General features: G+C 38.6%; 2 protein-coding genes and 1 pseudogene across 2 annotated transcripts; 1 reads left to right on the top strand and 2 right to left on the bottom strand.

The window, feature by feature from the left end:
• The window catches only part of LOC120867173, a 6,722-nt pseudogene extending 5,779 nt beyond the window's left edge, over positions 1-943 (top strand).
• An 861-nt stretch (positions 944-1,804) lies between these two features.
• KRT40 (keratin 40) lies at positions 1,805-9,297 on the bottom strand. Its single transcript, XM_040245402.1, has 7 exons — positions 8,825-9,297; positions 7,901-7,983; positions 6,224-6,380; positions 5,258-5,419; positions 5,053-5,178; positions 3,398-3,618; positions 1,805-2,575 (listed from the first exon to the last, which is right to left on the bottom strand). The coding sequence occupies exons 1-7, from the start codon at positions 9,269-9,271 to the stop codon at positions 2,476-2,478; spliced, it is 1,296 nt and encodes a 431-aa protein (XP_040101336.1). The 5' UTR covers positions 9,272-9,297; the 3' UTR covers positions 1,805-2,475.
• Positions 9,298-20,100: 10,803 nt separating this feature from the next.
• LOC120867171 (keratin-associated protein 3-3) lies at positions 20,101-20,802 on the bottom strand. The gene has a single exon (XM_040245401.1). It carries the CDS (start codon positions 20,752-20,754, stop codon positions 20,458-20,460), a length of 297 nt encoding a protein of 98 aa, XP_040101335.1. The 5' UTR covers positions 20,755-20,802; the 3' UTR covers positions 20,101-20,457.
• Positions 20,803-25,032: the final 4,230 nt, after the last annotated feature.

The raw sequence follows: 25,032 nt of genomic DNA, 5'->3' as shown, positions 1-25,032 counted from the left end.
ATTTTGAGAACATTTTGGTTGTTTGTAGTTGTTAGCTATTATCAATAAAGCTTCTATGAACAATTGTGTAATTTGTTTTGTTTTCAATCCCTTTACTTACAATTTACCTAGACCATTGTATTTGAAGTGATCTTCTTGTTGAAAGCATAGAATTGTGTCATGTTTGTTCTAATCCATTCTGCCAATCTCTGTCCTTTAATTGATGTATTTAGACCTTTTTATTTATTGTAATTATTGATATGGTAAGGCTTAAGGTCCCACTTCATTTTTTGTTTTCTGTTTGTTCTCTCTGGCTTTTTCATTTTTCTTTTTCCTGCCTTCCTTGAACACATTTTAGAATTCCACTTTGATTTATCTGTAATGTTTTTAAGTGTATTTCTTTGTATAGCTTTTAAAGTAATTGCTCTAGGTATTACATTTATATAATGCATATCATGGTCTACTGGATTTGATGTTTTGTCAGTTCAAATGAAATTTAGAAACCTTACCTCCCTTTACTTCCCTTTATTTTCCTCTTCTTGGAGCATTTTTTTTTTTTTTCTGTCTGTACCAGCTGGTGTTACTGGGTTCTTGGTTTCTCCAGCTCACAATTCCAGGGTATATGAGGCAAAACAAAACTCCAGGGAATTCACCACTCTGTTGTTCCCTGAATAGCAGGAATCTAGATGGTTTGGCTTCTTCCAACTTTCCAGAGTCTGCTTTTGTTTTATATATGACTTCCAGGGTTTCTAGTAATACTTAGGAAGATAAATGGGGAAATACATATCTACTTTATCTTTCTGGAAGTTCTCTACTTTCCCATTTAAAAGTGTGAAAATATTCATTCTTATACCAAACCGCTGGGCTGGAAGAAGCACAAGCTGGAATCAAGATTGCCGGAAGAAATATCAACAACCTCAGATATGCAGATGACACCACCCTTATGACAGGAAGTGAAGAAGAGCTAAAAAGCCTCTTGATGAAAGTAAAAGAAGAGAGTGAGAAAGTTGGCTTAAAGCTCAACATTCAGAAAACTAAGATCATAGCATCTGGTCCCATCACTTCATGGGAAATAGATGGGGAAACAGTGGAAACAGTCTCAGACTTTATTTTTTGGGTCTCCAAAATCACTGCAGATGGTGATTGCAGCCATGAAATTAAAAGCTGCTTACTCCTTGGAAGGACAGTTATGACCAACCTAGATAGTATATTCAAAAGCAGAGACATTACTTTGCCAACAAAGGTCTGTCTGGTCAAGGCTATGGTTTTTCCAGTAGTCATGTATGGATGTGAGAGTTGGACTGTGAAGAAAGCTGAGCGCCAAAGAATTGATGCTTTTGAACTGTGGTGTTGGAGAAGACTCTTGAGAGTCCCTTGGACTGCAAGGAGGTCCAACCAGTCCATTCTAAAGGAGATCCAACCAGTCCATTCTAAAAGAGATCAGTCCTGGGTGTTCTTTGGAAGGATTGATGCTAAAGCTGAAACTCCAATACTTTGGCCACCTCATGTGAAGAGTTGACTCATTGGAAAAGACTCTGATGCTGGGAGGGATTGGGGGCAGGAGGAGAAGGGGATGACAGAGGATGAGATGGCTGGATGGCATCACTGACTTGATGGACGTGAGTTTGAGTGAACTCCAGGAGTTGGTGATGGACAGGGAGGCCTGGTGTGCTGCGATTCATGGAGTCACAAAGAGTCAGACACAACTGAGCGACTGAACCGAACTGAACTGAACACGTCCGATAACAGACCAATGTACCTTAAGGTGTTTTATGAAACCACAAAATAATGATCATGAAACAATCTTATATTTTTATTAGGAAGGAAAATGCTTAGATAACATAGTGAAATCATAGGTTAAAACTATATACATATGCAACTATGATTACTACCATTATAGGAAAGAAAACTGGAAGTTCCCAAAATACCAACAATGGATATTTGGGGTATGGAATTATGAGTGATTTTTCCCTTTCCTGTGCCAAATTGAAAAAAAGGGAATCTAGTACTTTTATAATTAATATTCTCAAGTGTTTCTTCTCAGAATGATATATACACACCTATCTTCCATGATATATGACATTTTACATGAATTAGCTAATCCATTTGTATTCACGGAGTTAAAAAATATTTTCCTTCTGGGTTTAGGTAAAATCAAACTACTGGCATTGTTTTAGACAATTATCTTGGCATCAAATGGTTATTATATTAACAGTAATGAGCTACAAGGCTGTATTTACCATGCTAAAGGAATGAAAACATTTTATTGGAGAGCAGCAAGAAAGCTTTACAGACTCCTAGAATATCACAAATAAGCAAGCAAGAGAGGAAATGACAGAACAGAGATACTTCATGCATGCTTAGAGGACAATTTTAGAATACAAAAGTGTTCTTAACTTGAATTTCAAGTTTGGATGTCCCTGATCGAAGCACCGTCTCCTTTCAAAGATTCTGCTGGCTTCCCTTCCTCCATCTGCTGTGCTGGGTGTTTAACCTTCAGGGACAGCTGTTTTCAACTGTGCAAATTATGTACGCTGAGCATGGCTCACAGGTGTTGTTTGATGTGCTTGTTGCAGAACAAGGGTTACAGGGAAGCCTGTGAAAAATCCATTTTTAACTAATCTCAACATGGAGAAGCTGGATAAAATGTCAACTCAGAAAAAAATTATGCCAAAATTTGCCCTTCAAATTATATTTTGAAGAACTGTATTTTCAGAATAACATTTGAATGAAGCCTGTTTTATCCCTGGACCCAGAATTGTCACTTCATGTTCACTATAGCAGAGACAGTTGGATAAACCTTTATGTATTTTCTTTAGTTGGCAAATGCCATCTTATGTGTGTTACTGACTTTTTTTTTCTTCTTCCAGTTTTATTGAGATATACTTGACATACAGCACTGTCTAAATTTAAGGTGTACAGCATAATGATTTGATTTATATACATCATGAAATGATGACCACAATAAATTTATTGAGCATCCATCAGCTCATAAAAGAAAAGGAAAAATATTTTTTCCTTGTGATGAGAACTCTTAGGATTTACTCTCTTAACGGCTTTTTCTAATGCCTTTTTAGGTCCCATTACCCAAAAGTTATGCATATTTTGCCATTTGTGTAGTAGTTAAATCATTCAGTACCCCGGAATATTTCTTCTGAGTTTCCTGAAGTCAGGAGCAAAGGGAAACTCCCACCTTGAAATGTTACATATTATATTTTTTCTGCCTTGGAAATTTAGAACATTTTGAACATTTCAATTGTCATGGGACTAGCCTTGCTGCTTTTCATTACTCTTTAAGAATATCCTTTAACTCCTTTAAGGAGGTTTGAATATGGCCAGATCTTTGGGAAACAGGATGGTCTTTCAAGAGTCTCTTTGTGACTCTGGGGGATTTTAAGAGGGATTGTGTGGAACTTGCCTGCTGTCCTCGCTGTCCAGCAGCCCCCGGTACGTGTTGATCTCACCCTCCAGCCGGGCCTTGGTGTCCAGCAGCCCCTGATACTCCTGGTTCTGTCGCTCCAGGTCGCAGCGGATCTCAGCCAGCTGGTTCTCCACGTTATCGATCAGACACTGTATCTGGGCCAGCTCCGAGCTGTACTGGGCCTCAGTCTCCGCCACGGTGCATTCCAGAGATTCTGTCTGCAGAAGGAAAGAGAGGGTAAAGAAGGTGGTTGTAGGACAATCTCTGGGGCCAGATTGCCTGCTTTCCAACCCTGCTCTACTCTTATCTTTCCAGCTATGTGACTTTGGAAAATTACTTAGCTTCTCTGAGCCTCAGTTTTTTTTTTTTTTTTTCAGCTTGGGCATTATTTATTTAGCATGAATACATTTTAAAAGCCCCAAATCTCCTACTAGTTTACCACCCTGGAAACACCACGGTGTCAAAAGTCCTGTTAAGATGGAAGATTAACACCTGCTAGAGCCATCAGTCTGAACTCAGTTTTACTGTATAAAAAATGAAGAATGCAAAGTACCAGCCTCATAGGATGGTTGGAGGGTTAAATAAGTAAATATACATAAAGTGTCTAAAACAGTGCCTGGAAAATTTTTAAGGTAGTAAGAGTTATCATTACCAATATGGCCTCTGCAACCTATAACCTACTAGTGTAGCCTAAGGAGGATCAAAAGCATTTAAGAGAAAATGTAATGGGCTCCTGGCTCCTAGTGTGGTTAAGAGAAGAGGCTCTGAGATCAAACCACTTGGATTCAGCTTCCATTTTTGCCTCTTAAAACTTGTATGAACCCCTGTTACTTAATCTGAGCCTCAGCTTTCCTCATCTGTATAATGGGGCCAGTGGAGGGATTTACCCTATAAGGTTAGTGTGAGAATTAAATTAGCATTGTGCCTCTCACAAGATGAATGCTCAGCTCTTATTCATTTAGACATTCTCTATGGGACCTAATGTGGCTCACAGAGCAATGGAGATGCTTAGTGTGATCTTGAATACATGGTATTCTTGCTGCTTGGGTGAAGCATGGTACACAGAAGGGTCCAGCTGAGGTGTGCAGCTTTCCCTAAACTGGGAAAGTTTAGGATAGTTATAGAATGTAAAGTCTGAGTATCTTCATTTTAAATGTGATGGTGAGCTTGGAAAATTGGCCCAAACCACAAAAGAGTTAGTGGGAGAAAACATTCGTGAACCATGAAACCAACATCTCCAAAATTTGCAAGCAACTTATGTGGCTCAATTTTTTAAAAAAACGAACAATGCATTCAAAAAATGGGCAGAGGACCTAAACAGACATTCTTCAAAGGAGAGCCTTTGGTTTGTAAGTTCCTGTCTCGTTCTGCTCCTTTCTGTTCCCCCTCTCTCTTTGTCTTTGGAGGATGCTGCAGGAACATGCCCAAGCCCAGAAAGGAAGGTCAGGACATCCTAGTGGTACATTACAAATTGTCGACCTATCACTTCTGCTTCTAAGCTGGGTAAACAGCATCCTTGAAAAAGGGAAGGAAATTCAGACCTTCTGCTGCATAAACTGCGGGTTTGTCCTTTGGATTACAGAATAGGGGATAGTAAGTATCTTAAGCATGATTCTTCAGTGACAAAACAGAGTGGTCTTGCCCTTACATACCAGGCTCTGCTGTGCTTGAAGCTCAATTTCCAGAGTGTTGGCTGTGCGCTTCAGTTCCAAGATCTCCGTCTGGCAGCCCTGCAGCTGCTCTGCACTGGATAGCTGCTGCTGATTCAGTTCCTCTGTCTGAAATACAGGCATGATTAGAATATGAAAATTAGGCAGAAGTCTGGATGCCTGTCATTTTATTGCTCCAAGTGCCAACCTGAACAGCGAACCATTCTTCCACGTCTCTGCGGTTGTTGGCGAGCACAGTTTCATACTGACAACGCATCTCATCCAAGACCCTGTTAAGATCCGTGGTGGGGGCAGTGTTTAGCTCCACACTGAGTCGGTCACCCAGCTGTCCACGAAGCACGCTGACCTCCTGAGTTGGAAATGGAGTAAAGAATGTGACTGGTGGGGAAAAAATTCAATGCGATATACCAACAGCACCCCATTTCTGGTTTTGGCAGTAGTGAGTAAAAGTGTGAGATTTAGATTCAGATTGCCTAGCTTGAGTCTCCTTTCATCACTCAATTTTTTCATCTGTGTAATAGGTATGATTTTACCTTTACAAGAGAGTTATTGTGAGATATATGAGAGTTCATATTCATAGAAAACACTTGAACAAGTCCTAAGCGCATCATAAGGTTTCAATGTTAGCTACTATTATCATAAACAAATGTTCAAAGGGAAGATATACTCTGTAACATCATTCAGCTTTTCAGTTTTCAGCTTCATAAATATAGGATAATTATATAATTCACAATTGACGATTTAAAAAGTTTATAAATGCAGAATATTAAAAAATTAGTCTAAATATTGCATGAATCTTTTCTCCTTTATGAAACAACCTTCACACTCTGCAATTATCAGCTTGATTTTCATACTTTATGGGTTAAAGATAAAAGTGGCATAAAACACTCAGGAAAGCTATTTGTGGAGCTACCTCCTCCCCCCAAAATAAAGGCAGGTGAAGTTCCTCCATTTGGCACTGGCCAGTGGTCATTTCAAGTTTACATTCAGAGATACACCAGAATGATCAGGCTGAAAACTAACAGTGCCTAGAGTGATTTTCTTCCACATCAATCAACATCTACTCAAGTTCTATGTATATACACAACATGAGCTCTCCCAGCTTAACTTTGTCACTTTGAGAGCCCTTCAGTGATTTTGCCATTTTCCTTACCTCTTCGTGGTTTTTCTTAAGGCAAAGGAGATCATCCTTCAGAGACTCCACATGGGCCTCCAGATCAGATCTGCATACAGTCAGCTCTCCCAGAATCCCACGCAGGCCACTAATGTCAGTCTCTACCAGCTGGCGAAGAGAGAGTTCAGATTCGTACCTTTTACAAAAAAGAGATACAGCCAATGCTTACTCTGCTGGACACTGAGAAAAGTGCTGAGGCATACAGCTGAGGGACACGTGACATCAAGAAACCCACATGCTATAATTTCTTCTACACCCAAATCATGAAAAAAGTCAAGCTTTGTGAGCATTCTTAGCTTGAAAAAATATTATAAAGGGAATACTTGTGATGTGTGCATGTAGGTATGTGAGAGAAGAAGTGGAAGAGCCTACCATATATTAACTTCAAATTCAGATCTGGTCTTACTCTAGCTTGTACTTGCTTCTAAGTCCACAATATAAGTAGCTCATACAGCTCAATATCAGAGAAACAATCAGTCCAGTCAAAAAAAATGCGCAGACTTAAACAGACATTTTTCCAAATAAGACATACAAACGGCCAATAAACACACGAAAAGATACTGTACATCTCTCATTATTAGAGAAATGTAAATCAAAACTACAATGAGGTATCACTTCACACCGATCAGAATGGCTATCATCAAAAAAATGATAATAAATGCTGGAGAGGATGTGGAGAAAAGGGAACCTATGGCACTGTTGGTGGGAATACAAATTGGTATGGCTGCTATGGAGAACAGTATGGAGATTCCTTAACAAACTAGGAATAAAGCCACCATATGACCCAGCAATCCCACTACCAGGTATGTACTCTGAGAAAACCACAGTTCAAAAAGACAGATGCACTCCAGTGTTCATGGCAGCACTATTTACTGTAACTAGGACACAGAAGCAACCTAGATTTCCATTGACAGATGAGTGGATAAAGATACATGCATTGATACACACATACATAGAGATACATACATGTATGTAAAGATACATACATACATTGTGATAATACATACAATGGAATATTACCCAACCATAAAAAGGAAAAAACTGAGTCAGTTGTAGTGAGATGGATAAACCAATAGCCTGTTATACAGAGGGAATCATTAATAAGTCAGAAAGAGAAAAACAAATACTGTATATTAATGCATATATATATATATATATGGAATCTAAAAAATAGTACTGATGAACCTATTTACAGAGAAGAAATGGAGATGCAGATGTAGAGAATGGTCTGGTGGACACAGCAAGGGGAAGGAAAGGGTAGGACAAGTTGAGAAAATGACTTTGATATGTACATACTATCACGGGAAAATAAATAGCTCATGGGAAGCTGCTGTATAACACAGGGAGCCCAGCCTGTGCTCTGTGGTGACCTAGAGGGGTGGAATTGGGGCGGGAGAGGCTCAAGAGAAAGGGGATATATATATATATATATATATATATATATATAATTATATATATTTTATATTATATAAATGTTATATATATTTTAATATATTATATATATATAATATATATATTATATATCATTATTACTTCTCATTACTGTTTATATATATATATATAAAATTATGATTGGTTCATGTTCATATATGGCAGAGACTACCACAACATTGTAAAGCAATTTCTTCCAAGAAAAAAAGTTCAAATTAAACTTACTTTGACCTAAAGTCATCAGCAGCCAGTTTGCAGTTGTCAAGCTGTACAGCAAGTCTACAATTCTCTGCCTTCGTACACAAGATCTGGGAAGTAAGTACTATGTTGTGAATGGTTCTTTGAAAGAAACCCACATGTCTACTCATTTAATAACTATCCCAGGGTTTATCTTTTAAAAGTCTTTATAAGAAAATATAGAATAGCTTTCAGCCTGGTTTTATTGACCACATCATTCATGAAGGAAAAACGAGGGCCAATTTATAAACCAAATAGAGAAATAAAAAGGTTGGGTTTTTTTTTTTAATGACTTAAAACATTTTTGCAGTATTCCTTGGCCACTGAACTTAGGTAGATTTCTCTCTAGGAGTTTATATTATGACTACATCTCCACCCATGATAATAAAAATTTATCAGTAAGAAAAAGACATAATTACTAGGTAAAATTATATGATTAAAAATATGACATTTCCATATCTATGTTAAATAATGTACTTGTACAGTGTTACATGCAGAAATAATTTTAGATATAACACTGCTTTTCCTTAAGGTAAATTTAGGGATAAGCGAATTTCTTATAGTCATTTAGTAATTAGCGGCAGCATACAGGCTAGCGCTGATGTTTACTGACTTTCCCCCCCCCCCCCATTCTTTTTGGCCATGCCGCATGGCATGTGGGGTCTTAGTCCCCCACCAGGGATGGAACCTGAGCCCGCTGCAGTGGAAGCACAATGTCTTAACCATTGGACCACCAGTCACCCTGTTCGCTGACTTTTTGTCCAGTACCCTTTCCTCTACATCACGTTCCCTCTGGGAAGCCCCTCCCCTTTCCCTGGTTTCCCTCCGTAGAACAGACTCTTGTAGCAGTAAGAAACATAAAGCACATCACAGAGTGGGAAGGTGGAACATTCGGGTGATGAGATACTAGACCTTTTGTTGGAGATCTTCAATGGTGTCGAAGTAACACTGATAATCAGGGCACACCAACGGGCCATCCTCTTCACACTGTTCTCGGATCCTGCATTCCAACTCAGCATTCAACTCCTCCAGCCCGCGCACCTTCTCCAGATAGCTGGCGAGCCTGTCATTCAGGAACTGCATCGTCTCCTTCTCGTTACTGTTGAACAAACCGTCCTCACACCAGGCACAGTTCCCCAGCACGCACGGAATATTACAGCTCCCAGCAAAGCAGGACGGCGGGAGGCACCCAGCTGGCAGACGAGACCCGGATAGCAAGCTGGGGGTCTGGCCGCTGGATGTAGCACAGGCGCTGGGGAGACAAGTGGTTACCACGGAACAGGTTGAAGCAAGCGCACAGTCAGAAGCCCTGGCAGTGGATTCAGAAGAGCAGCCCGTGGGGGAACAGTCAGAAGCCATTCTATCAGAAGTGAAGGACAAAGACTAGTTGCCAAACTCCAATTGCCCGCCTCCAAAACTCTCATTCCCTCCTGAGACTTTTATATATACCCCACTTCAAATGGGTATTTACAGACTACACAGGATGTTTTCCGGTGCCATTTTTCATATGAACATTCATTAGCGTTGTTTATTTGCTGAAGAAGAGTTTTATGCTTCGTAAAAGAGGCATAACTTCAGGTTTCTAAATAAGGACACCATCTCCATGTGCCAATAGGATAAAGCACTTGTTTCAGAAAATCTTCATAGGAAGCATTGTCCTTTTGACAGGATAAGGAAAGAAAGAGAAAATTTGGGCAATCAGTAATTATAGATACAACTGATTACACATAAGGGAAATAATATCCCTACAGATTTTGATCCTGTGCATTGAAAACTGCTCATATCTTCTTTTGAAATCAATGTTACAACTCATTTAAATGCTATTTATTTGTTTGTGCCACCACCATAAAAGTGCTCTGTGTGATTAGCCATCTTCAATGCTTTTTGTGGTCTTGCTGTGCTCACATGGTGGAGGACTGAGTGTATACTGAATTTGAAGTGTGTGTGTGAGAACCATACATGCCCATGTGCAAACTGAAAAGTCACTTTACATAACTGATAGGCATCACTTTTGCCCTACATGCCAAAATATAAATTGGTTATCAAAACGTGGAGTTGTAATCTTTGATTTCCTGAAACTTGCCTTCTCCACTTTTCCTATGCTTCACTTTTATATCAGAGATACTGATTTTTATCTGTATCTCTAATAAGAATGAAATATAAATTCTGTTATAATTTTTTAGTCTCAGGAAGCGAAACCTTCGTTAACTACACTTCAGTATAGAAGGAAGAAAGTTACAAAAGGCATTTCTTCTGGGACATGGAAGCTGTTTTCTCTTATTTACTTATTTATTTCATTTTGAAGGCCTCAATTTCATGAGAATTAAATATGCTGGAACTCGGGAATAAAAGTCTGTTGTATGAGTTCCAGCAATTCCATTGGATGAACTCCCTGGGGCAGTACTGAATGGATAGGGAATCTGAGATGTAAGTTTTCTGGGTTCTTTCTTAAGTTTGATCTACAATTTTCAGTTTTTTTGCCTTTGATTGTGGTATTTATTTCATTTTAAAAAGTGTACAGAGAAAATTGTCTGCAGAATGTTAAAGATCTTTATGGGGTGGATTGCCCATTACTCCGACAAAGTTAAATTTTCATGATTCAGAATAAACAATTATTTTCTAACTCTGAGGACTTCCTTAAATAGCTGATAATGGAAAAACAACCAATCAACCAAAACCAAACCTGGAGACTTAAGACAGAGGATTAAAATAGTCTCTTAGAATTTATTATTCATTGAGCAAAGTTGGTTTTGATTTTAGTAATTCTCCTTATATTTCAACACTACGCTAAGAGTTCTTAACTGTATAGAAATTAGACATCCTTTTACTCTTTGATACCCTCTTTTTAATGTGGGTTTTCCCCTCATTAAAAAAACATATTCTATTGATCTTTGTTAATTCATCAGTTTGACTATGATATATCTAGATGGGGTGTGTGTGTGTGTGTGTGTGTGTTTAGGTTGTATTTATCCTGCTTGAGATTCTTGAGTTTGTGATTTACTGAAATATATCACTAAATTTGGAAAATTTTCAGCTTCCCCTCCCCCAATTTTTCCTGCCCCATTTTCACTCGCCTGTCATTCTGGAACTTGGATTTCATGCATATTGGACTACTTGACACTAGCCCAGAAGATTTAGTTGGCATTTTCTATCCTGGTATTAATGGCAACTATTGACTTTTTTATTACAATCTTTAGTTCTAGAATTTTCATTTGCTTCACTCTAATTTACATAAATTTATTATTAATTTATCAAATCGAATGAAAAATTTTTACTTTTTCTGGTGAGATTCCTCATCTTGTCCATTCTTTTCCTTTTCCCTTTTGTTCATCCTTCCCTTTAAATCCATGAAAATATTGATAATATCTGTTTTAAGATATTGTCTGCTAATTCTAACATCTATATATCTATGGATCTATTTCTATTGGCAGCTTTTTCTCTTGTTTATAGGTGAAACTTTCTTGCTTCTTCATATGTCTGGAAATTTTAAATTATATGCTATCCATTTTAGATAATACATTTTAGGAAATTTCAACTATGTTGCAGAGTTTTGAGTGTCGGGCTTTGTTCTGACAAGACGTCAAATCTCTGGAAGGTCCCCTTGCTCCTCTCAGGTTAGGTTTTAGGTTTTTCCAGGGCAGGTATGATTTCATGTGTTCTCTTCCCAAGGTTGTGATCCTTATTCTTTTGGTGTGTTCTTCTGGAATATCAGCAGAATCCCCAAGGTACACAAAGAGCTTTGGCCCCTCTGAATAGTCCATTAGTACTGAATGACTTCTGGTATTTCCAGTCAGCTCTTTATTCCTCAAAAGCCATTCTATGCCAACCTCATAGCATTTCATTCAGTGCGTGTGAAAAACAGCCTTCTGTTGACTACCATCTTTTACACAAACTTCCTCACCTTCCCTGATATATCTACTTCCTTCTAGAACACAATCACAAATTCCAGTTGCCTAAACTTCATTTGCTTCCCTGGTGGCTCAGATGATAAAGAATCCACCTGCAGTGCAGGAGGCCTGGGTTTGAACCCTGAGTTGGGAAGATCCCCTGGAGGAGGGCATGACAACCCACTCCAGTATTCTTGCCTGGAGAATCCCCATAGACAGAGGAGCCTGGTGGGAAGTCCATGGGGTCACAAAGAGTTGGACACGACTGAGCGACTAAGCACAGCACAGCACAGACTTCATTTAGATATGCCACTTGTGTTTTGACATTTCTAGAGCTGTCCTTTTAAAACTGGTGACCTTATACTACTGCCTAGTATCTCTGGACATCTTTTCCATACTCTTTTGATCTCCAGCTTCAGTCAACTTGTATTTGACTATGTCTTTTTTCCTTTTTATCACTTAAATCTTAATTTCTTAATTGTTCTCAATTTTTCCATACCACAGCACTTCTCTAATGCACATTTTGGACTCACATTTTTTAAAGTGAAGTATAGTTAATTTACAAAGTTGTGTTAATTTCAAGTTTATAGCAGTTATACATACATATATGTGTGTGTGCTAAGTTGCTTCAGTTGTGTTCCTCTCTTTGTGACCCCAGGGACAGTAGCCTGTCAGGCTCCCCTGTCCATGAGATTCTCCAGGCAAGAACACTGGAGTTGATTGCCATGCCCTTCTCCAGGGGATCTTTCTGACCCAGGAATTGAACCTGTGTCTCTTATGTCTCCTGAATTAGCAGGGAGGTTCTTTACCACTAGCACCACTTGGGAAGCCCCTGCATATAAATACATTCTTTTTCAAATTCTTTTCCATGATAGCTTATTACAAGATTTTTGAGTATAGATCCCTGTGCTTATACAGTATAATTCATATATTTTTATTATAATAGAATGCTAGCATTCAATAAATAATTGTTAATTGTATGAGGGAGTGAGTGGATATTGTATATATATCTGCCTTACTTTCCAGACAATCAGTTCATTTTTAGCAGGGATGGTAAAACACAGGGTACATAATAGGTACTTAGTATGCTGATTGAATGAATAATATTGGTATATATATATTGCACAAATAGATCTGGCATCTACATTAGTTGATACATTAGGTCATATTTGGTCTTTGGATCATATTTGGTGTTTCCCAATCTACCTTAAACCATTTTGGAAGAAGGACAATTCAGGGAAATTATGCTGATATCCTGGACCATTTTATATGCAACGCCATTTAGTTTTCTTAAAACAACAAGAACAACAAAAGCAAGAAGTATTTGTCTGTCCTGCCACCCTTTTCAGTTTTGCAGATGTTCTCAGTTTCTTAAAATGCTGACCTTTGGAATTAAGAAATACACTCGATGCGTTAACAAAAATAAATGGAAGTAATTATAGACATTTGTGTTATGCCAGAGATGTAAACTTTATTAGAATAATCATGAAGAAGCTCCTCAATTTCCTGAAAGATACCATTCAAGACTGGAAACAGAATTCCCAAAGCACCAAAGAAAGATACAATTTAACGTGAAGGAATGGAACAACGCTGGGAAACCTGGAGGCATCTACCTACTTCAGTTGTCTTTGTTCACTGATGCCCGCTGCACGGCCATCGAAAGTCTCTTGGTTTGTTTTTTGTGAGGGTTGTCTGTGATAACGCCATCCTTGTTCCAACTTCGAAAGCGGAGACACAATTAGTTGCAGGTACTGAGACAGGTGAGCACTCAAGCTTCTGGGTTGACTCTGTGTCAGGCCCTGGGTGAGGCAGCCGTCGGTCAGCAGCAGCTTGGGATGCAGGGCTCACAGCTGGGCTGAGTGTAGGTTGTGAGGTTGATGCTTTCCAGGCCTGGGGTGGGCTGGGAAGAGTTGAGCAGGAAGCAGGTGGGCACACAGGGCTGAGGAATGTGGCAAGGTGGGGGGCAGTTGTCACAGCAGGTTGGCTCCAGTAACCAGACTGTGTGTGGGCAGGTGCTGGGCAGGCAGACTCCACATCTGCAGAATTTGTCCGAGGAGCAGATGGTGGTGGCGGGGCTGGTGCGGACGCTGCAGCAGAGGGGACCACAGCAAGACATGGTGTTGGGAAGCTGGCTTTTTATTGATTTGGTTTAAAGAAGATGAGTCTCCTGAAGTGAGAATGTCTCTTTTTGCTCTGGGGCTCTTATATACCCTCTCCAGTGGGTGTTGGTCCAACCGGAAGCTTCTTTCCTGGTTCTTGTTTATGTTAGTCTACCCATTATCCTTTGACTGGTTTGACATTTAGATGCTTGTAAAGAGTCTTTATTTTCCTAATTAACCTTTGTTTGAGTTCACTGCTAAATCTGAACAGATTACTCTTGCTATTTGTCACTGGAATACAAGCTTTATGAGGTATCGTCAGTGGCTTCTGCTATTATAATTCCAGCATCAGCCCTCATGGGGAATACGCATGACAGTACAACTGTAGGGTGTAGGTATTTTCCCTCGTGCTGGTCAGTTTTTGTTTTCTTTACTTTTATCTGTTATCAATTGGTTGGATGAACTATTTTTCTTTTAAAGATAACTTATTTTTAGTAACTCTCTTTTAGCTTTGGGGACTTTAATAAAGTAACTGACTTTTAATTGATATATAATATACATGTAACATTGTATTAGTAGCATTGTAGTGTTGGGATTTTTGAAGATCTAATTTACATTAATATGGAGACCGACACTATTATCCCATTTGTATTGTGAAATATTGCATATTCATTAAAAAATTCAGACTATATAGAAATGGACAAAGAAATTATCCACAACACGTTATCGTCAAGAGAAATTCTCTATCAGTGTTTATAGTCATTTTTCTATATACTTGCTTATCATTTTATGACACCACTGGAATCACGTTGTATATACCATTCTATAACTTGCATTTTCACTTAAATATATATATATATTCATGATCTTATATTCTTAAGTATATTTGATAACATTATTTTAAGTATTTCCTAGTGTTCATCACATAGTTGTACTTCTAAATTGCTTAGAAATCTCATGTATTAATCATTTAAACTCTTTGCAACTTTTCTTCTAAGATAATTGTGGCAATAGTAACAACTGTGTACATAAATCTTTATGCACATGTCTGATCATTTCAGAAAGAGGACTAATTATTGGATAGAATTATTGGAGCAAATGTTAATTAATGATATTTTAAGACCTTTGATATTCATTGCCATACTTCTCTCTAGAATCGTTTTATTTAGCTACTTTCTCCTGTTTACATATTCCCAACTGCTATTTGGAAATTCCTGTTTCTGTATACTTTGATGGATATTTTATTTTAAAAAGTGTGTGTCAATTTGTCAGGAGAAAATGAAATTCCATTGTTATAGTATTTGTATTTCTTTCGTAACTATTAGGTTAAAACATTCTTTCATATACACATTGGCCATGTATATTTCTATCGAAAACTGGCTTGTTTTGTTTCTTTCTCTACCGAGTGTGGGAAAGTTGAATTTTTAGCTTATATCTAAACACTAAGTAGAAGAATAATTTCACTACCAATATTCCTACCAATGGAAAGTGAAGTTAAAGACCTATGTTAATCTATCCACAATCGATTTTGTTCATTGTTTTTTTTTTCCCCCCCAAAGTAGTATGTTTCCTCCCCAAGTGAAATGTAGCTGTGGTAAGGAAGACCTGTATTCTAGTTCCAGTAGATCATTTAGACTTCAAGCATAGTCCAGCATAAAGAGTGAGCACAGTGCAGACTCCTGTCCAGGGTCATCCTGACAACTCAAACCATTTCCTCTCAGCTTGGATTCACTCATCCTTTAAGCCATGGTTCTCCTCTCTTCCTTTAAGTCTACCTGTATCTCAGTGCATGATGGTGGGAAAGTGCGTGGTTTTTTCCTGCAGAGGGTGTGGATTCAAGAGGACCCCATTAAGAGTTACAACTGGTCACTGTACTTCTGGCTACTTTTCTTGCTATGGCAAGCAATTAACTTTTTGGAAGCTCATCGTTCTCCTCTGTAAAATAAGGATAATTATATCTACATTCTTCAACTCTGAAGATTGTTGTGAGGCTCGAATGAGATAAAAATGGATTAAAATCCATAGACGAAGTGCAATGCAAAGGTAAATTATTGTCATTATCTAAGCAAGTTACAGATCAAACGCAGGGGAAGAGGAAGGCAGAGAAACTAAGTTAAAGAGCAACCTTACAGGAAACCGCAAAATTTACCTAAAAGTTCACACCTACAATTAGAGAAAATGGCTGGCACAGAAATGAATACATTTCAAATTTTAAAAAGTTCTCTATGGCTCTGCTTGAAATAAAGTGTTCATGATCTTTACTGATGTCCCTGGATTTCCCCCAGATGAATCTTTGAATGAATACCTGCCAAATTGCTCACCCTTTTACTCAGGACAGATTAATATTTTTTTCCAGTATTTAAAAAATAATTCAGTAGATATTTATTGAGCTGTTACCATATGCCAGAAACTGTGATTATACAACAGTGAACAAAATAGACATCATCCCTGCTTTCAGGAAACTTAGGGTCTGGAGGAAGGTTTGTCATACGTATATGTCTTATGTCATAATGTATTATTATAAGTTACTGTTGTTATAATTTATGAAGGAAAAGAAAAGACTGGGTTCCAAGGATAAAAAATAAGCTGAAGGAAATTATTTTGACATTTTAAAGAAAAGTATTATAAAGGAGTTTTCAGACTCTTGCAGTTAGAATTTCATGGCAGAAAACTATCAGTCTCTTACTTAGAATGCATATTATTTTGAATCAACCTTATGAGGATAAAGGAATTGGTGCTATTCTGTATGGAATAGTATGTTTCTAGAACTAGAAATAAGGCTTAGCATTACAGACTAGAAAGTCATAAAATACCAAGTTTATGAATAAACTCATATCTTTTATTGAAAGGACTTGTACTTCATTACAATTTATTTTCTCTGCAATTGTCTAAGAGACCTGGGAATAACTCTCCTTTGTTTTTAAATTAGGATCATGAATCCTAGACAGGTAAGATGATTTGCCTTAAGTAGCCTGGTGACCGACTTGTTAAGAACTAAATATAGGATCTACTGGGACTGAGTTACCTTTTATGTGGTTTAAAATGTAAGTTTAAAGTACGTGTCAGAGATATTAAACATACTTTATTTTTAGAAAGAAAAGGTACCCTTTTCCTTCAAGCAAGTGCAGGAAAAACATGGTGATCCTTGATGAATTTCAAGTTTGAAAACCTACCCACACACATACGTGCACACCCACTCACGAACTTGTCCGGTTTTTGGTTTTTTTGAAATATAGTTGGTTTACAGTGTTGTGTCAATCTCTGCTGTACAGCAAAGTGACTCAGTTATACACAGACATTCTTTTTTAATGTTGTTTTGTATTATGGTTTATCATAGGATGCTGAACATAGTTCCCTGTGTATATAGTGGGAACTGTCTGCTCATCATCCTACATATAACAGTTTACATCTGCAAATCCCAACTCCAGTCCTTCCCTCCCCACTCTCCTTCCCCTTGGTGACCACAAGTCTGTTCTCTACGTCTGTGAGTCTACAACTTGCCCAGTTTTAATTACACCTTTTTACAGTCGGTAGGGGTATATGTGACAGTAAAGGTACAAAGATTGATCATAAGAAGTAACAGAAGAAGTAAAATATGATTGTTGGTCTCTTGCTTCAAATTTCTCACTGCTTCGAGGGTTCAGGCTGAACCTCTCTGCTGGGGGCCCACTTCAGGGTCTTTGCATTTCTTCTTTCTCTTTGGCCCCAGCCTCTCCCATCTTCAATGCGTCCATGAGTTAGTAAGCTCCTGTTCTGCTCTTCACCTCTTCCACTTCGTCATCTCTTTTTTTTTCCATTCTGCCTCATCATCGTTTAATGCTTAGCTTGGATAGCTTGAAGCCTTTTCATAACTGTCAATCACCCTGACACTGAATCACCAAAGAAATCTGGGTTTTAGTTACTCTGTCTGTGTGCTTGCCTGGCATACTGCTCATAGCTCTGTCACAGCAGAGATTCCATGGCATTATAATTACATTCATACAACATACATGGAACACGTATACTATGATTGTAATAACTTGTCTGTCTCCTTCACTGGATTTGAGAGAAAGGTGAGGGAACTTTAGATAATAACATTTCTTTTATCTTTATACTGTTAGTATGGATTTGAAGCCTGGCACAGGGGAGGCAGGCAAGAAATGTTGGCCAAGGGAATGAGTAAATGGACTAAATCCTTTGTTGACTGGGTCCTAGATTGTGTTCTATCTACCCCACGGCTTCTAAGTTCTGTTCATTCAAAGTTGAACTTCTAATAAACTTGTGGGGTCCTCTGAGAAATTCTTCTCTGGAGAGAGTGACAGGGACAATGAGGACTTTTAAAAACATTTATTTAAAGGCATTTGCTTCTCCTCTTCCTTGCTCATTTTGTTTTTCCCAGGGATGATTTTGGTTCTAGCTCAATGCTTTATCAGAGTTTGACATGTACCTTAATGTATATATTTTAATATTTATATCTAAATATTTAATATATACTTATATATTATCTATTCTAAAATATAGTTATATATATGTAATCTAAGGCTGGGAAAAATAATCTGTGCAAGATAAAAAAAAGTAGGTTGGTAAAATGAAGTAAAATGAAGTAGTAGATTAAACCATGTTTAATCAGACTTTAGCTCTAGCCCTCAGACAATCGCCTGGAAAATATTGCTGTTCTGTTCATTACTGGGGTAGTGTTGTGGCAGGTAGAAGGGTATTCCTATTGCCCGACTACTAGAACTGACCACTGTAAGTTTTCTCCAAGGGAAAATGAAGTCGAAATGGTAGGCCCACTATATGACCCAGTTCTTAGAACTGAATACCTGCCACTTTTAACCTATAAGCCAATATATCCTTGCCCATTACAGCTGGATTGGATGATTTTGTTAAAGATTTTTATACCTTTATTTCTTTTTCATATCTTAAGTTAATGTCATAACTGTGTTTATTAAGTTTCTGGCTCTGTTAGCACTGGGGGTTCTGGGATGTGATAGAAAGAATTGGGCTTTAAAGTCAAACAGATATACAAGGAGCTGAATCCTGGTATTTTTTAAATAACTTTGTGACTTTGAGAATGTTGAATCACTCTTAAAGCTTCGTTTTTCTTTTTATGCTAATCACTGCAGTTGGTGACTGCAGCCATGAAATTAAAAGATGCTTATTCCTTGGAAGAAAAGTTATGACCAACCTAGATAGCATATTCAAAAGCAGAGACATTACTTTGCTGACTAAGGTCCATCTAGTCAAGGCTATGGTTTTTCCTGTGGTCATGTATGGATGTGAGAGTTGGACTGTGAAGAAGGCTGAGTGCTGAAGAATTGATGCTTTTGAACTGTGGTGTTGGAGAAGACTCTTGAGAGTCCCTTGGACTGCAAGGAGATCCAACCAGTCCATTCTGAAGGAGATCAGTCCTGGGATTTCCTTGGAAGGAATGATGCTAAAGCTGAAACTCCAGTACTTTGGCCACCTCATGCGAAGAGTTGACTCATTGGAAAAGACTCTGATGCTGGGAGGGATTGGGGGCAGGAGGAGAAGGGGACGACAGAGGATGAGATGGCTGGATGGCATCACTGACTCGATGGACGTGAGTCTGAGTGAACTCTGGGAGTTGGTGATGGACAGGGAGGCCTGGCGTGCTGCGATTCATGGGGTCGCAAAGAGTCGGACATGACTGAGCGACTGAACTGAACTGAACTAAAGGGTTACATGAGTTAATACATGTGATATACCTGGCAAAGTGTAGGTAAGTAAATATCTCACCCCAAAATTGTATTTGTCTGAGTAAGAGAAAAGAGGGTGAATATAAAGATAAGCAATTTAAAGTTAGCAAGCCATGTTAGTAAGCTAGTTTTAGTCATTCCTCTGAGATTCTTTTTTTAAAATTATCTTTCCTTTATTAAAAATATTTTTTAAAATTTAAATTTATTTGTTTTAATTGGAGGCTTTTTATTGTAATTACTTTACAATATTGTATTGGTTTTGCCATACATCAACATAAATCCACCACGGGTGTACACATGTTCCCAATCCTGAACTCCCCTCCCATTTCTCTCCCCATACCATCCCTCTGTGTCATCCCAGTGCACCAGCCCGAAGCATCTTGTATCCTGCATCAAACCTAGACTGGCAATTTGTTTCTTATATGATATTATACATGTCTCAGTGCCATTCTCCCAAATGAGAGAAATATACCAAAAACTCTAACAGAAATGAAAAACACAGCTTGCCACAGAAACAAAGTTTATTGGAAAACCATCAAAAGTTATTTTTCCTCTATGAAAATGCCCAATACAAGAAATGTGACCCAAAAAGCAACATGACCAAGAAAATAGAGTCTGAGGTCTTATAGATTTCACTACTATTTTGATAATAGATGACCTCTATCTATCCAAATGAACCAAAGGGTTACTTAGCCAAATAAGCATATTTTAAAAAATTTTCTTTCCATGAAAATGAAAGTTAGGTTTTCCATATCTATGCCATCTGATCTACATCATTATCTGATAAACTATTGAGGAAAGTAAATATCAAATAGAAAGCTTCTGTGTTATTGTCAGGCACTGAGTGAGTCAGCCATTGGTCAGCAGCAGCTTGGGATGCAGGGCTCACAGCTGGGCTGAGTGTAGGTTGTGAGGTTGATGCTTTCCAGGCCTGGGGTGGGCTGGGAAGAGTTGAGCAGGAAGCAGGTGGGCACACAGGGCTGAGGAATGTGGCAAGGTGGGGGGCAGTTGTCACAGCAGGTTGGCTCCAGTAACCAGACTGTGTGTGGGCAGGTGCTGGGCAGGCAGACTCCACATCTGCAGAATTTGTCCGAGGAGCAGATGGTGGTGGCGGGGCTGGTGCGGACGCTGCAGCAGAGGGGACCACAGCAAGACATGGTGTTGGGAAGCTGGTTTGCTTTTGGTTTCTAGGAAAGAAAGGTGAGGTTTCTGGGATGAAATGTCTCTTCTCACTTTGGGACTCTTATATACTCCTCTCGTTGAGTGTCGGTCCAATCAGAAGACATCCTCTTATTTGCATTTATGCCACCCTTTTCCACTAAGATTCTCTAATCAGTTTGGTATTTACTTGTCCATTAAGAGTTCCTGAGCTTATTAGGGTAGTCATGTTTTTGACTCATTGACTTGTCATTAGATGATCATTTTTAACTTTACAGGGTTCTGGAATGCCAAATCTTGCATGAATTATGGATAATGAATCCAAGTGACAATTCAGCTAGTTTCAGAGGCTAAACTCTTCTCTTCATTCCCCCCACCCCATAATTTTAAATAATATGCTTAACATGATATGATTTTTAATGAATAATTTCAGAATATGCAATTTGATTAACTGGATCAAGACATAGCTCCTTACAGATGAATGTTGCATGTGACTATATGCGTATATACATCACAGATATATTTGCCTTATTTATTAATGATATAATTCAGTTTCTATTGAGCAAGCAAGGTGACAGCCAGAATAGACTAAGATGAAGCACTTTTCATTATTTTTAATAAAGCTATAGTGAGTTTCCAAAGATTGTATCACTCTATGGACTTGTTTAGGCTTCCCTGGTGGCTCAGACGGTAAAGCGTCTGCCTACAATGCGGGAGACCCAGGTTCGATCCCTGGGTCGGGAAGATCCTCTGGAGAAAGAAATGGCAACCCACTCCAGTACTCTCGCCTGGAAAATCCCATGGACAGAGGAGCCTGGTAGGCTACAGTCTATGGGGTCGCAAAGAGTCGGACATGACTGAGCAACTTCACTTCATGGACTTGTTTGAAAAGCAGTTTCAGTGCACCAGCCTCAAGCGTCCAGTATCCTGCATCGAACCTGGACCAGCGACTTGTTTCATATATGATATTATACATGTTTCAATGCCATTCTCCCAAATCATCCCCCCCTCGCCCTCTCCCACAGAGTCCAAAAGACTTCTATACATCTGTGTCTCTTTTGCTGTCTCGCATACAGGGTTATTGTTGCCATCTTTCTAAATTCCAGAGGGATGGTGGGGGTGGGTAGGGGGAGGAGAGAGGGGGGTTCAGGATGGGGAACACGTGTATACCTGTGGCGGATTCATGTTGATGTATGGCAAAACCAATACAATGTTGTAAAGTAATTAACCTCCAATTAAATAAATTTATATTTTAAAAAACAACAACAGAAAAAAAACAGTTTCCATTCTCAAAGTTGTATCAGTGTTGTAGTGAGTCAAAGTGTGAATCCACTGGAAAAGATTCACCCAGGGCTGTTTTTCATTATTGTTAAATATACCACTATAAGAAAATCACCTCAGTCTTCATTCATCTTCACAGGAATTATGTATTTTAAAATGAGATGCAGGAAAGAAGAAATCATAAGATTCACAAAATCACAGTGGGTTCTTGAAAGGGATTTGATCCAATGTGATTTAACACCATGGCATTCATAGAAATCATTTTTTTCACTGACTTACTTCCTTACTTTGTATTCCTACAATCTAATCTTCCTTTGAGGAATACCTTACACACATTCTTTGCCTCAATTCACCTTGAATTGCCTTACTGTAAGTTGGCAGATAAGGAAGTTGAACCAAGTAGTCTCCAATGTGTAATATACTATGATTCTAACATTTCTACATACATCCCCCATGATCAGCACAAAATTATTCAGAAAGTAGAATCTAAATTACATAATTTGTTAAATAGCAAATGTACAGAATCTGTTGTCTAAATTGCAAATTTGTTGAATAAACACAATATATAGAATCTGTTGTCTCTGAGGAGACATTAGGGAAGACCAACCTAGCCTGCCTAAAAGAGAAAGAAGTTGGCTAAAATAAAATCAGTGGAAAATAGTAAATGTCACTGGTTAGTAAACCATATATTTTGAGAACAAACCATATATGTTTGTGAAGTTGGTTTGATTTTGACTTAAATATTGATGTTTATCATAAAACACATCAAATAGAAATGAAGGTTGGAGACTCCTAGGTACTTTATAACAATATTTTTTCTTTTGTCCTTCCTCCATTTGCTACTTCTCAAATCCTACTTGTCCCTCAAACTCCAGCTTGAATATCCTTCATAAAGAAATTTTAGGTGGTTCTTCTAGATGTTTTCATTCTCTGCTCTTACATTTTATTCTACTATATATTGTAGTTTCTCATCTATATTTGTCTTCCTTACTCCAAAGGTAACTCTTTGAAAGTAGGAATTGTGTCTTAATCTTCTTTGTCTCTGTCAAGTACTTAGGACAATGCCTGGAACACAAGCATTTAATAAATGTCTACTGAATTGCATTAAATAACAGATTAGAATGAAAAATTGTATGTATCTATTTTTGGAATAGCCTCTAATAATAATATAAAATATTACATAATCAGAGTGACATTTTATTTGTGAAGGGCTTTACAGTTGTCTGTTTTGATATACGTTCAAAAACTGTTCTGTTTTACATTCAAAGCTTCACCTAAACAAAACAATGAAAAAAAAATGTGGCTCAGCTCAGTGTTTGGGGTCTCTTCTGCAAGTTTGTTGATCTCTAATTGCCAATTCCTTAGCCTCTTTAGGGATGTAAGTGAGTTACTTACAGAGGCAGGGAAAAAAATTAAAATTAAAAATAGATACTGACCTTGGAATTTAAAGTGATTCTAAACTTAGAGTTTAATACAATATCTTTTATTATCCAGGCAATTTTCTTCACATATTTATATATCCCTGTGCGACCTCTTTTTGGCTATGAGATTTATGTTGATGTCATCAGAAAGTGTAATTCTGCTAGACATATTTATGGGTTCATGATGCATACATGTGTCAAGAGTCGGGTAATTATGGCATTAGACATTGAGACAGCCCATGGTTTGGGAAAGAGTGGTGTTTATTTAAAGCAAGGAGGTCCATGATAGCATTTTTTCCACTTCTTATTTGAAATCGTTGTTCAAAACCTAAAACACTTCTGCAAAACTGAAGGCACAGAGTCAGAACGTTTTTTTCTAGAGCCTCTTATTAAAGGCCATTTGCTGAGCAGCTCTTAATGACAATTGCAGTCCCTTAGGGCAATGCGGGCAAGTTCATTGAGATTATTTTTGGCTAGTAGGATTTTGCTTCACCCTCACAGGGCTGGATGCAGGTTGTGACAGAGATTCCGCTCAGGTTTGGAGTAGGGTGGCAGCTGTTGAGCAGCCAACAGGTTGGCACGTAGGAGTCGGGCACGCAGGAATCAGGCACACAGCAGGGTGGGTGGCAGGTGTCACAGCAGGTGGGCTGAAGGAGCCTGATCTCGTGTGGGCAAGTGCTGGGCAGGCAGGCTCCACACTGACAGCGCACATCCGAGGAGCAGATGGTGGTGGGGGGGCCGGTGGGCACGCTGCAGCATCCTTGGAGAGGAGACTCACAGCAAGACATAGAAACAAAGGATCAGGTAGATGTTTGTTGCAAAGGAAGCTGTTCTACAAAGTCTTCGGTGAGCCTTTTATAGCTATCTAGCTCAGGGAACGTGGCTCCCTTCCATCAGAATGCTTCCTGTTGTTGTTTGTATAATCCCTTACAAATAACTCACTAACTTATTTATCCGCCACAGGACGAGCACTCCCTCAGTTTTATTTGGTTGTTGCTACATTTGAACTTGCTTCCTATTGTAGTTTCAAAATGGTATCGATATAGGTTCTCTACGTACTTAACCATGGTAAATACATCAGTATTTACTCTGACTTTCCTCTTTTTTTTTCACCAACCAGAACGTGTTCTTACAAATGATCACTACTGGGTGTGAAGAGTTAGAAGTGATTTCTCTTAGAAGTAAGAAATGATCCCTCTCAAAAGATATGCCCTGGGCTTCCCAGGTGGCGCTAGTGGTAAAGAACCCGCCTGCCAATGCAGGCAACATAAAGAGACGCAGGTTCAATCTCTAGGTTAGGAAGATCCTCTGGAGGAGGGCACAGCAACCCACTCCAGTACTCTTGCCTGTAGAATCCCATGGCCAGAGGAGCCTGGCAGGCTACAGCCCATGGGGTCGAAAAGATCGGACATGACTGAGCGACTTAGGACACAGCACACAGCAGGGATATATTTGGGAAGTCAAAATCTGTGGGATTTTTTTTCCCCTCAGCAGATTCACCGTGCTATCTTTTCATGGATTTGAGACAATAAATAAATATCGAGTATATGTAACATGATTTTGATTAGAGAGTTC

The sequence above is a fragment of the Oryx dammah genome, unplaced genomic scaffold (genome assembly GCF_014754425.2).
Source record: "Oryx dammah isolate SB20612 unplaced genomic scaffold, SCBI_Odam_1.1 HiC_scaffold_8, whole genome shotgun sequence".
NCBI lineage: Eukaryota > Metazoa > Chordata > Mammalia > Artiodactyla > Bovidae > Oryx > Oryx dammah.
The sequence above is the reverse complement of the archived record's forward strand: the minus strand, read 5'-3'. Positions and strand labels throughout refer to the sequence as shown.

What these genes read in the sequence shown, in the direction of transcription:
- KRT40 (XM_040245402.1), bottom strand. Translation starts at nt 9,271, where the DNA reads ATGGCTTCTGACTGTTCCCCCACGGGCTGCTCTTCTGAATCCACTGCC. An exon ending in GCTGATGACTTTAGGTCAAA is followed by an intron (nt 6,381 to 7,900) that starts GTAAGTTTAATT and finishes TTTTTGTAAAAG; the next exon opens with GTACGAATCTGAACTCTCTC. An exon ending in TTAAGAAAAACCACGAAGAG is followed by an intron (nt 5,420 to 6,223) that starts GTAAGGAAAATG and finishes TTTCCAACTCAG; the next exon opens with GAGGTCAGCGTGCTTCGTGG.
- LOC120867171 (XM_040245401.1), bottom strand. Translation starts at nt 20,754, where the DNA reads ATGTCTTGCTGTGGTCCCCTCTGCTGCAGCGTCCGCACCAGCCCCGCC.